This window comes from Emys orbicularis, chromosome 4, assembly GCF_028017835.1.
Source record: "Emys orbicularis isolate rEmyOrb1 chromosome 4, rEmyOrb1.hap1, whole genome shotgun sequence".
Taxonomy (NCBI): Eukaryota; Metazoa; Chordata; order Testudines; family Emydidae; genus Emys; species Emys orbicularis.
In genome coordinates, this window is record NC_088686.1 from 9,042,804 (window position 1) to 9,059,314 (window position 16,511).

General features: G+C 43.8%; 1 protein-coding gene across 1 annotated transcript in view; it reads right to left on the minus strand.

Annotated features, from left to right (window-relative positions):
* Positions 1 to 8,282: 8,282 nt before the first annotated feature.
* The window catches only part of ERO1A (endoplasmic reticulum oxidoreductase 1 alpha), a 31,636-nt gene continuing 23,407 nt past the window's right edge, over positions 8,283 to 16,511 (minus strand). Inside the window, exons 9-16 of the mRNA XM_065402914.1 lie at positions 16,396 to 16,407; positions 14,371 to 14,397; positions 14,104 to 14,196; positions 12,922 to 13,168; positions 11,959 to 12,028; positions 11,496 to 11,582; positions 11,139 to 11,272; positions 8,283 to 8,683 (exon numbers count right to left, since the gene is read on the minus strand). Of these exons, the coding sequence (XP_065258986.1) occupies positions 8,623 to 8,683; positions 11,139 to 11,272; positions 11,496 to 11,582; positions 11,959 to 12,028; positions 12,922 to 13,168; positions 14,104 to 14,196; positions 14,371 to 14,397; positions 16,396 to 16,407 (731 nt within the window). The 3' untranslated portion in view covers positions 8,283 to 8,622. The remainder of the gene's footprint in view (positions 8,684 to 11,138; positions 11,273 to 11,495; positions 11,583 to 11,958; positions 12,029 to 12,921; positions 13,169 to 14,103; positions 14,197 to 14,370; positions 14,398 to 16,395; positions 16,408 to 16,511) is intronic.

The window sequence follows — 16,511 nt, forward strand, 5'->3', positions numbered from 1 at the left end:
GTGGGATTTACACTAATGAAGAAAGTTACCTAATGTATAATGTGCCATATTCACACAAGACAAATGTTGTGTCTCTTTGCTGGGGATGTGGGCTTACTCTAACTCGGTCCTCACGGCAGCGGACTACTAAAATACTCTTAGCTGGACTGTGGGTTAAAGCAAACCTTCAAGCATGGGTGTTGCAAAGGCCTTTTGAAAGCCTGAGCTCAATGGCTTCTACTAGCACGAAGGTCACTGAACAGTAACTAGCTCTGCTCTTTTAAACAAAAAAATGCCACCTCGAGCGAGCAGAATGAGTGTGGTTACTGTTAAGCTTGGAGAGAGAACATGTGGCAATGAGGCATGCGCCATGCAAGGTGGCTTCTTCAAGCAAACCTAGCAGTCAGTCTGCATAAGAGTGGCGTGAGCATTGTATTTTGGCCCAAACCCATACATAACACTGCATTCCCTAGTGGAGTCAGTGCTTAATCTGCCTGGGGGAGAATAGCAATTTTATATTTAACCTGACTGTATATAAACTAGAGGTCATTCTTAGAACATGAAACTTCTCTTCGCTTTCATGGCCGCTTTCTCTGACCGAAATCATGAAGCCTGCAGTGTGGTACCTGCATGCCACTATTTGGGACTGCCTCAAAACTTCTAGTTTTCCTGTCTCTTCAGACTGTGTCTGAGGAATAAGTGTCCCATGACATTGCACTGCTTTTACAGTACATTCAGTGGAATGTGCCCTGAACTGGGGGGGCCCCCCGCGTTGAAGTATTAGATAAATTTTGGCATCTCATTGCAGGGTGTGCACTGGAGGGTGGGTCTAGTGAGTGAGAAGCATTTAATGGAATGTGTAGTTTTTTAACATCCAGGATTTTATTCTGGCAGGATGTTGGCCTTTAAATCACTTTTTTAACTGTGTCCAAAAGCACCCTATTCAAAATTGGAAAGCGAGACATGGCCATAAGGATGCACAGGGGTTTGGATTAGGCTCTAAAGTTAGCTCTTTTATACACTGTTGGTTTACACGGATAGTAGCTCCTACAAGGAAAAGCATACCTCTATGGCAAAGCTGCTCTGGGCAGTGTAGGGTAGCTGCTATCTCCAGCCTGTAGTAGACTTCCCCTGGATCTCTCCACCTTAGCATTCCTTTAGAAGCTTAAACTGGAAACGGTTGGCATACATTGCTGATGGCAGGAGCTGGTCCTGCCGATCAACTGCATGCTCTTTCCAAGGGTGTGCTTTGTTTTTAAACTTGAATTAAGATTTGATGTTAGAGTAAAACTTCACTGAGGGACTGAACAGGACCACATAGTCTATAGGACAGTGGGGAAGTGTCTAGTGGGGACACCGCTGGCACATGGAACATGACTGAAGTGACTGTCTAGCCTTTAAAATGCTGATTCCCAGGCTCACAGCTATATGGTGGGGGTGTCTCTTTTACTTACACACACACACACACACACACACACACACACGTTTTCCAAGAATAAACTCTTGCTTCTCAAAGAAGGTAGTGGAGACATGGGAGCAGGCCTAGGATCTGTGTGGGAAAGAACATTTGAGCGCACCGTGAGCCTATCTACATCCTTGCTGTTACAGAGCTACTTCTGAACCCCCTCTCTCTGTATAACCCCCCCACCCAGAAACTGAGCAGCTGGCTTGAGGTGTAGGGGGTAATCTAATGTCCTCATTTTACTCTTTTGCTCACTGGTCCAAAACCAAGGCAACCCGTGCTCTTTCCTCTAAAGGCGCGGAGACTATTTTTGACAGATCACTGGATCCTTCTCGCTCTAATACTTGAGCTGAAAGGACTTTTATTTTAGCTACCATTGTACGACCCGTTTCATTGCCTAGGCTGGGATTCCGAAACCAGTTGCTCTGTCTTGATCGCCGCTTGACTTCTGGTGAAACGAGCTAGGGACCTGAACTCCAGCCGCAGCCCTTCTCTTCCCCTCCCATAAGTCACCAAAGACGCAAAGTTCAGCCACTGGCCCCTGTTCTTGCTTTAATAATAATAATTTTTAAAAAAAAAAAAAGTCCAAAGCACTAGGAGCACTTTAAGTTTCCTTTGGCGGGAAGGGAGTGTTGCGCAAAAAAAAAAAAAAGGGCTACTGGCTCATTGTTCATATTGCACTGACGCACAGAACGACAATATGATCTTCCTCTCATTAGAGTCACAGATCAGGGCCGTGAGTCTCGTTGCTTAAGTATGTACTAGTGAGTGACTAGCAAATGGTTGGGGTTTTCTTACTTTGTATGGATGGCCATTAATTTCCGAACTCCGACAGCTCAGATTGGGGCCGGTCTTGTGTTTTACTGAAGTAATTTATAGCTGACGTGTACAATGACTTTTATATGCATAGTTGCCTTTCATTCCATTTTTTGTGTGTGTGTGTGTGGGTGTGTAATGGTTTAACTGTTTCTCTGCTTCGTAGCCAGTTGAGAGCTGGTTGCAACAGGAAGCTGTGGCCAATGAATGTACCTATTTGTTGTTGTTCACTAAACTGTAACCAAGCACTACTATGTTGAATAAAAAATTCTTCTGTGCTATTTATGGGCATCTGGGCTGAGTTCTGCCAACTGGGGTCTCTGCATCACTTGTCCACTGATCAGTGGACTCTACCCCAGTTTAAAATATTTAAAGCCACGTTATTTCTCTCTCTCTCTCTCTCTCTCTCTTTGTTCTTCCCCTGTGCGCTCCCCCCCGCCCCTATTGCTGCATTCCTGCACAGAGATCCAGCTTCTACTCACTTGCTAAAGGGGCACTCAGAGCCTTTAGATGAGTGCCCCTTTAGCAAGTGAGTGGAAGCTGGATCTCTGTGCAGGAATGCAGCACTAGGGTGTGTGTGTGTGTGTGTGTGTGTGTGTGTGTAAGAGGAATCTTCTGGCTTGAGGAAAAAGAACAGGAGTACTTGTGGTACCTTAGAGACTAACAAATTTATTAGAGCATAAGCTTTCGTGGGTCTATATGCATCCGAAGAAGTGGGCTGTAGCCCAGGAAAGCTTATGCTCTAATAAATTTGTTAGTCTCTAAGGTGCCACAAGTACTCCTCTTCTTTTTGCGGATACAGACTAACACGGCTGCTACTCTGAAAACTGAGGAAAGTGATACTACTATCTGGGTCTCAGCCTCCTTAACAAGCATTCCCCATGGCACCCACCATCCACATCTTGTAGGGTAACTGTCCTAAGGTGGATCGGCTGGAAGGGTCAAGTGCCTCTTGATGCAGGAAAACCACAAGCATACGATATTTGCATAGCCCAGTCTGTAACTTGCCAATCCACGAGGTGACTTGGGGCATCTTAGTGACTACTGCTCCTGTGACAGATACAGAGATGTGTGTGGCTGCAGCACGAAGCAGAATGAAGATGGGTGGGCAGGAGTGAGAGTCTGGCCTTCCTCAAGGGGAGGTGCAAACTACCCTTGACATAGCTTCTCACCCCTCCTACCCCCACCTTCTTATTCTGTCCTGCAACCCTCCATCTCTGTCCCTTGGAACGTAGGAGGAAAGGGCTCTAGCACTCCTCTCCCCAGTTCGTAAGCACCAGCTATGATAGCAGAGCAGCTGACACGCTTGAATGGAGTTTTCCTTTACGGGGGAACATACTTCTGGCCCTTGTACCCAGCCTTGATTCTAACCCACCCTTTGCTGTAACAAGGCAGATGAGTAGGTGGAGGCTCTGGGCCCTGTAGCATGATGCACTTAAAACTCATTTTGGGGGTGAGACAACATGCCAGGCATGACAAACACACAGCCAGTAAAGGCTGGGGGGGGGGGGCAGCACCTACTAGGCCAGTAACACACCCAAGGGGAGAGTGGACAAGGCACCCTAGGTGTGTCTGTTGGGCATTGGGGGGAGAGGGGGAGACTCCATAAGGAGTTGTTTCAGGCAAATGTCCCTCTCCTTTCTCCTGCGAGGCTTAAAGGCCTTGCAGATCTTGCACCAGACACAAAGACAGGAGTCGTGGGGGTCGCCTGTGGGCAGAGGTTTGCTGCAGGAGCTACAGGGTTTGAAGCCAGCCCGTCTCTCCCCCCCACCCCCAACTGCTAAAGACTATACTTAACAACTAAACAGGACAATTAACTAACAATGGGTAACTATATACAAAGATAAGTAGAAGAGTTAGGGATTAGTGGAGCACTTGTGAGCAAGAGACCACTGTTCCAACGACCATCATTGGGGGTAAGAAGGAACTCAAGGGGGGTTGGGCCAGCAGGGTCGTATATAGAGCGCCATATCGGGGCTCCACAGCTGGCCCGACCGGTAGCTGCTAGGGAACAGTTTCCGACATCCGCGCACGCACATCTAACTGGCAGGGATATGAGCAAGCACTCCACGAAGAACACCACATTGAGCTTCCCTGCTCGTTAACTGTGCAGAGACCAACCAGGCCTGGAGCCAGCCCTGGCACTAAGCTGCCAGAAGCAGCCAAAGCAGGGACTGCTGTGTAGGGTGAGAGGGGATAAAATAGGACCCAGCTAGGGTCCCCCATACCCTCAGCCCCCCTCTCCCTCTAGGGGAAAACTAGCACCCAGCTGGCACCTCCCTGCCTGTGATCTTGGGGACTCCAACCAGTAGCAGCAGGGACCTCTAGACACTGAGAACTTTTTACAAAGTTAACTAGACTTTCTCTGCCCTGGGCTGCTTGGCTCTTTGTTCCAACCATCTCCCTCCCCCGCCAGTCCCTTCACCTCAGCTTTACTCCACACCTACCCTCTGTCTCTTCTCCCCTGCCCAGTCCCGCTTCCTTCAAATGGTCCCCTCTCTTCTGCTGATCCCTTCCTAACTAAATCCCCCCCCCCCCCCATAAATCATGGCACTACCTTGCCCGTGGCCACCCTCCTGCTGCTCATGTGTTTTCCCCTATCCCACCTATTGGGCCTATTTAGATCCTAAGCTCTCCAGAGCAGGGCCTGTTGCAACTTTGTGCTGATACAGTACCTAGCCCAGTGACACTACCCTGCTAAACATGGTCAATATAACGAAGGCTGGGCTTAGCTCTTGGCTCAAAGAGCATTCCACGTCCATCCTTTCCTGCATTGCCTAGCGACGGAAATCAAAATGATTTGTGGCTGTTGCATAGAAGCAGCCTGCCCTACTCATGACACAGGCCCACTCTTGGTGGTAGAACAGAACTTGCATGCTCATCACTAACTTGACAGCAGAAAACTTGATGGTAACTTAACAAAATCCACCCGTTTTCCTCCCTTTCCCTAAGGGAGTGGAGTTTGGCACATAACCCTAGCCGCTGCTGCCATCATCAAACAGCGAAAGACTGAGGTGATTTCCTTCCAGGAACTGTGTTTAACCAGTGGTTGGTTGCATTGGACAATGAAACCCAGTGGTGGATGTTGCCAGATGTGATGGAGGTTAGTTAAAATCCAGGGCTTGAAAAAAAATACATGTGGCTGTCATGAGCAGGAAACGTTGAGGGTTGGCAGCAGAGGAGGGGAACAGAGCAGGTTCTACCCAATTTTGCCACTGCTGCTGCTCAGAAAAAATGTGAGTGAGAGTAGGGGCTCTGCACTTGACAAAGATCTTCTCAGTGCATTCCTGGTTGGGGAAAGAATTGCTTTTTCCAACCAACAATGGTGGAGGACTCAGGCCCTACAGTTGCTCAGTTTTCCAGAGTGAAACATACTGTCTGACCTGTTGCAGTTATTGGAGAGCTAGGAACCAGTACAAATCTTGAATGGCACAATGCTGTTGCTCAGAGACTGAGTAAGAGAGGAGACGTGTGCTCATGAACACTTCTTCCCTGTACATGCCAGGTGGTGGAGCAGGGAAGAAGAATGTTCCCCCATCCTGAGAGTAGCTTGTGGGAAATCCAAACTTCAGACACATACTAGCCAACGTAAGGCATATTGAGAATGAAACCCAGGGCCCAGAGATAGCACTCTTGGGGCAAACCCTGGCATCCCTTTTCCCAGCACCTTGTTGGTATGTAGAATCATAGGACTGGAAGGAACCTCAAGAGGTCCAGTCCCCTGCAATCATGACAGGCTTAGGTATTATGTAGACCATCCCTGACAGGTGTTTGTCTAACCTGCTCTTAAAAATTTCCAATGATGAAGATTCCACAACCTCCCTAGGCAACTTATTCCAGTGCTTAACAACCCTGACGGGAAGTTTTTTTCCTAATGTCCAACCTAAACCTGCCTTGCTGCAATTTAAGCCCATTGCTTCTTGTCCTATCCTTAGATTAAGAACAATAATTTTTCTCCCTCCTCCTTGTAACAACCTTTTATGTGCTTGAAAAGGTATGTCCCCTCGGTCGTCTCTTTTCCAGACTAAACAAACCCAATTTTTTCAATCTTCCCTCATAGGTCACATTTTCTAGATCTTTAATCATTTTTGTTGCTCTTCTCTGGCCTTCCTTCAGTTTGTCCACATCTTTCCTGAAATGTGGCACCCAGAACTGGACGCAATACTCCAGTTGAGGCCTAATCAGGGCAGAGTAGAGCAGAAGAATTACTTTTCATGTCTTACTTACAATAGTCCTGCTAATACATCCCAGAATTAGGTTGTTTTTTTTTTTTTTTTCTCCTGCAAGTGTTATACTGACTCATATTTAGCTTATGGTCTGTTATGACCCCCAGATCTCTTCCCGCAGTACTCCTTCTTAGGCAGTCACTTCCCATTTTGTATGTATGCAATTGATTGTTGTAAAGGGAGTACTTTGCATTTGTCCTTATTGAATTTCATCCTATTTACTTCAGACCATTTCTCCAGTTTGTCCAGATCATTTTGAATTTTAATCCTATCCTCCAAAGCACTTGCAACTCCTCTCAGCTTGGTATCATCTGCAAACTTTATAAGTGTACTCTCCATGCCATTATCTAAATCGTTGACGAAGATACTGAACAGAACCAGACCCAGAACTGATCTCTATGGGACCCCCCTCGTTATGCCCTTCTACCATGACTGTGAACCACTCATAACTACTCTCTGGGAATGGTTTTCCAACCAGTTTTGCACCCACCTTAGAGTAGCTCCATCTAGGTTGCATTTCCCTAGTTTGTTTATGAGGTCATGTGAGACCGTATCAAAAGCTTTACTAAAGTCAAGATCTACCACATCTACCACTTCCCCCCCATCCACAAGGCTTGTTACCTTGTCAAAGGCCTTGGCTACACTGGCGCTGTACAGCGCTGCAACTTGCTGCGCTCAGGGGTGTGAAAACGCCCCCTTTCCCCCGAGCTCAGCGAGTACAGCGCTGTAAAGCGCCAGTGTAATCAGAGCCTGCAGCGCTGCAAGCTATTCCCCTCGGAGAGGTGGAGTATATACAGCGCTGCGAGAGAGCTCTCGCAGTGCTGGCGGCGCGACTACACTCGCGCTTCACAGCAGCGCTGGGAAGTCCTGAGTAGCCAAGGCCAAAGAAAGCTATCAGGTTGGTTTGACACGATTTGTTCTTGACAAATCCATGCTGACTGTTACTTATCACCTTATTATCTTCTAGATATTTGCAAACTGATTGCTTAATCATTTGCTCCACTATCTTTCCAGGTACAGAAGTTAAGCTGACTGGTCTGTAATTCCCCGGGAATTATACTAGAAATTTCTCACCTGCTGAGGGAGATGTAAAAGTCTCATCTCAGCCTCTGGGGAAGAAGTGTCTGGCAACCTTTAAGACCTGCAGTGATTGCTGATGCACTGAGATTCATTTGTACAGAACCATTCTGGATTTGACTAGGAGTATCAGACTCAGCACATTGTACTCTAACTACCCTTCTAAAATAGGGTTAAGGGGAAAGTGTAGTCAGAGCAAAATACTGTTTTAGGCTTTGTCTACACAGGGTTTCACCAGTTTCACTTTAACTTGGTTTTTTAAATGGATTTAAATTAATGCAAACCTCTGTGTGATCACTTATAGCAGTTTAGCTCAAACTGATTCCTAACTGACTTTAGCTAAACTGCAACAAGCCTGGTTTAAAACTGAAATAAAGTGCACCCACACTGCTTTAGAATCACACCTTTAGTTCAATTGGTGCAGCTTTCTCCTGTAGACAAACTCTTAGAGGGACACAGAGCAGTTGTCCTTTATATAGCATCAACCATGAAGTTTAGGTGCATCCTCCAAGCTACACTGTAGTATGCCCCAGGACTGTACCAAGGGAAGAGTTTTTCTATTTTACACCCTCACAAAATGTTGCCTTTAAAACAACTTAAATGCTGGCGTCTGGAAGAAACTATGGAACACAGACAACCGCTAGTGAGTTACTGTATGTGTATTTTGTATTTCTGTGTTTGTCCAGTGTCACATTTTCACCAACACCGTCAATTTCCAAAGGCAGACAAAAACAGGTAAGTTTTATCCAAAGAAGGAGTGCAGCACATATTTAATCATTAGTCAACCATTCAAAATTATCTTCAAAAAATAAAAATTGATCATTTTACTTTACACATAATCAAATCTTTCTTCCCCACCCCACCCCGTTACAAAAAGCAGCTTCTTTGTACAAAAGATTTGGTCTCAGCAGGTTACTGACACAATCATTCTGTAAAGTGAAGAGTTCTTCCAGTGTCTTTTCCTTTTTCGGTTGCCTGAAGTATGAAGGAAATCTGATTTTCCTCTGTTTTATAGAAAACAGAATAAAAAAGGTAATCAAAGTCTTTTTCTGTCAGACAAATTCACTGCACATTTCGTAACAAGTTCTTGAAGTTTTCCAGCTCTCGAACACTAGTTGAAATCCTGTATGCAAGAGAATGGAGGAAAAAAGTTAAGAGAAATCTAAAATACAAAAAAGGTCTCATTTTAAATGTTTTTCTATAAATGCAAATAACATTAGAAAACAGTTCTTGCAGCTAAGGATTTTGCATGTTAAAAGGGATTATGGAACTGAAACAAGTTTTGCTGACTCATTTTAAAGCCAGATGTAAATTATTATACGTTCTCAATCATGGTAAGAGAAGCGGACCCTTCATAAATAGAACGTTAGCTAAGGTGTGGTCAAATACGCTTGCTCAACAGAGGTTGTCATGAAGCCAACTATACAATTAAAACAGCCATTCAGAGGGGTTGTTGAAACAACTTACAGATAAACTGGTGTTTATTTTAAAAGTTTCTGAATTGCGCACACCAAGTCATCTTATTGCAAAATGCACTTCGCTACTGGAGGTTTGGCATCAGTGAGAAAACCACCAGGGCAAGTCCCTTGCTTAACTTCCCATATTTTTACAGCAATGTATGCTCCTTCATTGTATTCTCGTTTCAAATAGAGCAGTGGTTCCCAAACTTTAACAACCTGTGAACCCCTTTCACTAAAATGTCAAGTCGCGCAAACCCTCTCCTAAAAATGAATATTTCCAGGGATTTTCTCCTTTACCTGAGTATAAATTATAAAAGCAGTGATCTTGGAAATACAAAATTTGCTTTTATGACATGCTTATTACACACTATTATTAATTATTTATCATTACAGTATTTTTATTACATTATGAAAACGGCAACACTCTTCCAAGATCTCACTTTCATAGCTTGTATCACTTTGAATAAACCTGTTATAAGACAAGGCTCCTATGTTTCATCAAGGAGTATCAGATGTGAAACAGCATGAAGGTATTTAAGAAGCCCACTCAAAGAGTTCCTTCTACACAAGCATTCAGGTCTTGAGCAGTCCAGGCAAACAACACACGTTACAACAAAGCTTAAACTTGTTCTTCATAATAATTTTAAAAACAATACTAGCTGGCTATTTAATTTAAAAAACAGCAAAAAATATCCACCTCCCTTTCCATTTCTTATAAGGAGACTTGAAGTTTATATCTCCTCAGTGTGATAGATATGCTTGCTTTGATCTGCTTAGCTCTTGGAAGTCCAGGGGCTCCGGGCTGCCCGGGGTCCTTAGGGACAGCTCTGTCCGCCATTAGGGAATTCCCCCCCCCCCGAGAACCCCCTGTAACATTTAGTGAACCCCCAGGGGTTCATGAACCCCAGCTTGGGAACCACTGAAATAGAGGATACCGACTAGCTGATTTGAAGGTCATTTACAAACATATGATGGAGTAAAGAACATTTCAGTTTGTCTTGATGTAGTTAAATGTTTGTTTTACAAAGCACTTCCAGCCCATATAGATGGGAAGAGAAAGTGGAATGAAAGCCCCTTATTGCTGGATATAGCTTCATACTGGGGTTGCCACTCCTTCATGGTACTTTAGCACATAAAAGGACATGGGGGGGGGGGGGGAGAGAATCTCAGTGTCATGAATCAGCTTCCTTTGGAAATATTCACCTGTGGAGTGCTCCCAGTTTCATACAAGCTGTTTTCTAAGGTACCATTAAATCCGCACATTAAAAAGCAAACTGCAGTAGCCAGAACTCCCTTTTAAAAAGGATGGCAGCAGCACTGGGTGGTTTATTTTTTGCCTCTCAGCACAAGCTGAAAAATGTCAACCCGCTGAGGAAAGTGCTTAATGTTTTCCAGACCAACTTATTTACCCTGGAGTTTTCCCCCTGCCATGTGCTACCAACTGGCGTTACAGGGGATAAAACTCACAGGCTTGGTTTGAAATTAATTTAGCTATAAACCAGGACTACGAAACTTTAAAAGCCAGCAACTTGGTGCAAAGAATCTCACAGAAAACCTGTTAGCCAGCTAAGAACTCCAGACCTGTTAACAGAACAAAGGGGCAGCGTGTAACCAAAACGTCTTTCTTTTGAAAGGCTTCTTTTTTCCACAGCTACTGCCAAACAAACCTCCCCAGCTCCCAAAGAGCCTAATTGATGGATGCCTGTTAAATAGAACTCTTGCAAATAGATGTACCAATTTACTTTTAAAACAACTTAGAAGCTTTAAGGTCAGCCTCCACGCTAAACTGGCCTGATAACGGGTACCTTTGTTGAAGGACAATGTGTTCCTAAAACAGATGCATGCAATTTCGTACAGACTTCTGAATTCTTCATATGAGAGCGTTGAGCATTAACTTTAAATCACAGAAAATGAAACAGAAAATATTGTTGCTTATTCCTACTTTAAACAATATCAAAACAATCAGCTGAAGTTTATAAGTGTCATTATCAAGAAGTCTGATCAGATGTTAAAAAGAGTTAACACTGCAGTTACTAATCACAGTACACTTCTTTTATTTGTATGCACCACCTTACATTTTAGATTGGAAAAAAGCAACACACAGAATTTTAAACTAACCTTCCAAAAGCATTGAAGAAGGAGACGATTTCTTGTCTCGTTAGCTGGAATCCGTAAGAGGGGCCACTTTCTGGCATGTTTTCTATCAGTTTTTGTGAAAAGAGGATCTTCAACGCCGTACCCAAGCCCTGAGTCTGTGCAGTATAAAACAAAACAGTAGTAAGTGTGCCATTTGATTAGCAAATTAACTTCATTTCCCATCACTTTATTTGAACAGATGAATACAAACAACAGTCATCTTAATTGAGTGGGTTCATTTATTATGTATGTTGCAGTAACACCTAGGAGCCCCAGTCATGGACCAGGACCCCGATGCTAGGCGCTGTACAAATAGAACAAATTGCTTATTGGACTTACTTGCAGCTTTCCCCAAAGGCGACATTTTAAACACCCAACGCAGTCCATAATTCTTGAAATATTCCTAAAATGGAGCCTAAATTCCTCCTAAAAAAAAAAAAAGGTAGGACTTTTAAATAATAACCATGTAACAATGTTGTTTTGTAAGAGATTTAAAAATCACATGTTGATTAGTTAGTGCCTAAGGAAATGCTTTCAGGTATGAGGGGCTCTATCAGGCAGGCTGTACCCTACATATACCCATTTCCCAGAGAGGTTTTGTGGTGCATCTGAGCTTTCTACCATTATCAGAAGTGCTAAGAAAACTAGTGTATATGTTTACTCCAGTTGGATATTTCTGGTCTAGTAACTTAAGCATATCAATGTCTTATGATGTCCTATTCAGTCTGATAACCCAACGTGAGAAGTACTTTATCCTGTCAGCAAGTAGTTTGAGGAAGGGGGGCACAAGATGAACAATTACCTTTAGTTTAGCAGCTTCCTTTTTATTTCCAGCAAAAAATGAGTTTTCATCAAAGTGCAAAGGGAAAGACCTGAAGCAAGACAAACAGGGTGAAATTTGCAAAAATCCCTAAGTGACAGGAGCTTACACCCCATATTCAACTGATTTAGGCACTTTGGCTCCTAAGTCTCATTGAAAGTCAAAGGCAATTAGACACCTAAGTCACTTAGGAGTCTAAATTCCATTTTCAAAAGTCATTTGGGCTCTGAATCTCATCATTTAAATCTATTGTATGTACTTAAAATTCTCATAGCAAACCTCATTTTTATAATAAAAATGAGTTATCCATGTCTCAGTCACGAACAATAGGAGACCGGGCATGGGAAACTGACGAACTACAGCATCTCCCTCTATGAGACCGAGGGCCAGATTCTAATCTGAGTTAACTGACCTGTCCCATACATCCAATATTAGAGTCTTGCCCTATATCCACGACCATCTCTTTTTAGATGTTTAAAATGATTTTGGACTGAAACGTAAAGCTAGTACTAGAGTTCCGCAGATCAGTCAGATAGAAAGTAAGTTTCAGAAGTGACAACAGTTATTAAACTCAGTTCTGCAAAAGCTTAAAGACAACCTGAACTATTAAACAGTGGGGTTAGTACCTGGTTTGACCGTTTGAATTCAAATACCTGGGCAAGCCACTTAGCCTCTCTGTGCTAACAGAACTGCCCTGTCCCACAGGGGGGGTTATGAAGTTAAATACATTACAAGAATGTGAAGCACCTTGAGATCTACTGATGAAAAGCTCTATGTGAGAGCTAGGTATTATTACTACTGTGAGTACACTGGAATAATAATAATATCATTAGCTGACCCATACCATCGTACTACAGAAAAAAAATCTTATTTTCTAAAACATTTTAAGGAGGAGAGAATAAGACATTCATAGCTGCTCACTATTCCCTTTCCAGCATTATTTACTTGGTTAGGTGAAGGATTTCCAGCAGTTGGTTTTTGATTTCTCGGTCTCGGTTTTCATTCCCCGTGAACAACTGGAATCCTGGACGCTCAAAGAATGGTAGAACTTTCGACACTGCCCGTAACTCAATTAGGTAGAGGAAATACAAGTTCTTGAGCCTCTTGGGACCTTCTCCTTGAGTAAGGACTTCATCAAATCTGTGCTGAAACTCAGTAATGTTGTGTCCCCACTTTGTCCCCGACCACGTATCTTAGAGAGGAGAAGAAAGGGGAAAGGGTAGCTTTGAAAATTGGGCAGTAAACTTCTTTCCCACTATGCCAAGCACATGGTTAATGTTAAATTTAATGTTTACAACACTCAGACCTGGTCCACACACAAAGTTGCCCTAGCTTTTTATACTGATTTAAAACCTAACTTCCTATAAAATCCTGTGTGGACATTCTTAAATCGTCTTACTGGCTTATATTGGTAAATTTACAGGTACAACCTAAATCAAGTTAAACCGTTTTAAACTGATCTACGCATATCTAAACTGATGCAACCCCCTGGGTAATTCAATCTGTTTTTAAAACAACTTTAGTTAAGCTGGTGTAATTTGCATGAACGCGAGGCCTTAGCAGTATCCAATCCACTGATCTCTTAGTTCAGCATACATTGATTGATGCCCCAATTTCCTTTGTCTCTTCATTCCTACCCTCAAAAACCATTAATTCATTGCAAAATTCAAAGACACATCTTTGTTATGGGATGATTTCCTGTGCAGGAAGACAGAGTGAGCTTCTTGTTTAATTCTTGTTGCAATGAATGCTGGACCCCAAGCTGCAGGCACTCCTGGATGTTTTGATTCAGGTGCCCAAATACGGATTCAGGAGCCTAATTTAGGGTTTGAATTTTTTGGCTTTGGTTTCCAATTAAATTTTTTAAAAATTAAGACTTTGAAAGGCATTTGGATAATTGCATACCCGAACCTTGTGCGTCTTATTTCCACACCCAGCTGTCATCTGTGTATAAGGGAAGAATGAGAGGAACGAAGGGAGAAGAGAAGGAGAGCGAAGCTGGACCCAAACCCTGCTGAAATGGGCTACCAGCTAGTATTTTACTAAGCAGTGAAAGTCAATTCCCATCTCAGCTGCCTGCAGAAGCAGCCTGGCTCTTAGCGAAATAAGGCAGAAAGTCACACCCACCTTGCAAGAGGTACCTGGCGCTCAAATGGATGTTGATGCTTGCATGTAGGCCAGAAATGAGTTTGTAGAACGCTCTCTTCTCTACGCAGAGGCCTGAAAGGAAAACGAGTCGATATGTAAAATAATGTCTGAATTTCCTTCCCTTGCTGTTATCAGAGATCTAATTTAATCACAGTTTGCTTTGGCAATTAATGCCCCGCTCCCCACATCACCCCCACAGAAAGTCCATTTTGTATCACTCACAAAAAAACCAAAACAAACCATTACCTTCCAGCCAACTGTAAAATGAATTCCCTGGAAATGAAGAAACAAACAGTCACGAGAGCTTTGACAAGGAAAATTTAGCACATTGACCAAAATAAATTGCCTAAAACACGTTACAAATTTGTTCAATGCTGTCCTCAGCGCACACAAAACAATTAGGAAAAAGTTACAGGCTAAGAGGGAATCCATGCATCTCCGTTCCTATTAGGTAATTCTTGTCATAACCTCACAGCTGGTTTTGGTGTCACAGTAGGATTGCTGCACAGGCTAAGGTGATGCCCTGGCAATCAGAACACCCCGGCCAGACCCCTGAACCAATCAAAGCAGAGCTGCAATGACTTCGGTGAGACTGCACGGGCAGGATTGCAGGATCGGGGCAGGTGTTTCCAAGAGATGGGCACACAAAACCCCGTTGAAAGGGCCTCACAGGTGACGGACACCGATGTCAGACTCGACATTTGCTAGCAGCTAAAGATAGGCTACTGACATTGTAGCAAAGCAACGTCTAGCGTCTTTTCCACCCATATCAGCAGGAGCTGGGAGCACTGAACTGCAGAAGAATACCCAACCCCAGGGGAAGTGGTGGGCCACAGCTTGCATCCCTTTTTGGGAGGGGAAGAGGGAACAAACGAACGGTTTTATTACTGGCAGAAGACACAGCATTCTAACAGAGAAATAAAAACAATGCAAAGGTCAGTGCGATCTACAGCTGTCTCATAAAACGGGACTTCGTATTTGCTCGCTGCTGGGTGACGGAAGAAAATGCAGAGAAAGAACATAAGCAGAGAGAAACAAGTCACAGGGCACAAAGGAAGGAGAACTGGCAGAGCATGTGCACAGGGCTGAGTCCTGCAAGGCGCTAAATACTCCTACGATGTATACAGCGCCCTCAGCTTTGAAGGCAATAGGAGTTGAGGGCATTTTGGCATCTCACAGTAGCGAGCCCTTGAAAGCGTGAGATGGGGCCAGCTGCTATTGACTTTCAGTGATGCTGGGTGTTTAGGTTCCTGTGAAAATCCCCATTCTTATGGCATTACTTCACGTAAAAGCAGCTCCCTCTGCCACAGCAGAACTAGCATTAACAGAGGCACAAAACACACCCCGCCCCGTCCAGGTCTTATGGGATGGGGTTTTGAAAAGCACTGGGGAGCTTGTCTACACAGCAAAAAAAGACCCAAGGTGGCAAGTCTCCGAGCCCGGGTCAACGCCCTCGGGCTGCGGAGCTAAGCATAGCTATGCAGACGTTCAGGCTCTCGCTGGAGCCCGGGCTCTGAAATCCAGCAAGGGGGAAGAGTCCCAGAGTCTGGGCTCCAGCCCGAGCAGCTAAGCTGATCCAGGAACCTGTGCACCTAAAACTCTCTGGCCCTTTTGAAAACCCTGCCCAAAGGCTGTTAGCCTCAAGGATGGGGCATGTTCTCTTTAGGAGTCGCAGAGATTCCTAGATTCCAAGGCCAGAAAGAACCATTGTAAACATCTAGTCTGATCTGCTGTATAACACAAAAGTCAGAGAACTTCCCCCCCACAATAATTCCTACAGCAGATTTTTTAGAAAAACATCCAATCTTCATTTAAAAATGGTCAGCGGTGGAGAATCCACCAGGACTCTTAATTAGTTGTCCCCGTAGTTAATTATTCTCACAGTTAAAAGTTTACACCTTATTTCCAGTCTGAATTTGTCTAGCTTCAACTTCCAGCCATTGGATTGTTAGACCTTTCTCTGCTAGGTTGAAGAGCCCGTTGTTATATATTTGTTCCCCATGTAGATACTTACAGAGTGGTCCAGTCACCCCTTAACTTTCTCTTTGTTAAGCTAAGCAGATAGTAGCTATAAAGCTAAATAGATCCATGCAAGAGAAACTGAACACAGGAAGATTTCAAGACTATTCCCATTTTTGCTTGAATAATTACTGTGCTTGCCTTGCTGACTATGCTAACTCTTCAGATCGTGGAAGCGGAAGAGGCAAAAGTTCTGTATCCATTTCTGTTGTGCTCAGGAAAAAAGAAAAAAAATCAACACAAGTCACTCACCATCATTATCTCCTGGGGGGGGGGGGGGGGAACAAAAAACATAAATTACGTCACTAGAATTAATTCCAAAGTGCAAAGACTATTCAGATATAGTTGTTAAATCGGCTCAGACAAGA